At 65.1% G+C, this 361-nt stretch overlaps 1 protein-coding gene across 1 annotated transcript in view; it reads left to right on the top strand.

Annotated features, from left to right (window-relative positions):
• Positions 1 to 46: 46 nt before the first annotated feature.
• SP1 (Sp1 transcription factor) overlaps positions 47 to 361 on the top strand; it is a gene marked incomplete at both ends in the record, with an annotated part of 2,282 nt that continues 1,967 nt past the window's right edge. Inside the window, one exon of the mRNA XM_010185246.1 lies at positions 47 to 141. Coding sequence (XP_010183548.1) covers positions 47 to 141 — 95 coding nt within the window. The remainder of the gene's footprint in view (positions 142 to 361) is intronic.

Here is a 361-nt window from a genome sequence, read left to right as displayed (position 1 = left end):
GCCCAGAAATGTCTTTAACTCCTGCTGTCGTTTCCTGCCCGCGCAGACCAAGAGAGTCCCGAGGAGATGGTGGCAGTGAAGCCCGAGAAGGGCGAAGGAGATGCCAGCAGTAACAGCAGCGCAGGCGGTGGGGAGGGCCAGGTGAGTGTGGGGAGGAAGGAACAGCCCCAAGCTGGCGACCTCCTGGCTCCGCTCGCCCTGGGGAACTCGTCCCCATAGCAAAGTCCAGGGCCGAGCCGAGGTGTTTGTTTGGCCCAGCCGAGCGTTACGCTGGCTCCTCTTCCCCCCAGGGAGAGGAAGAGAAGGGCGAGTGCGCGCTGGGGCATCGTCACGCTGCCAAACGACCCGCAGCGCCCGTGGC

Source organism: Mesitornis unicolor, unplaced genomic scaffold (assembly GCF_000695765.1).
Source record: "Mesitornis unicolor isolate BGI_N332 unplaced genomic scaffold, ASM69576v1 scaffold36595, whole genome shotgun sequence".
Lineage (NCBI taxonomy): Eukaryota > Metazoa > Chordata > Aves > Mesitornithiformes > Mesitornithidae > Mesitornis > Mesitornis unicolor.
This window is presented reverse-complemented; position numbering and strand designations above follow the sequence as displayed.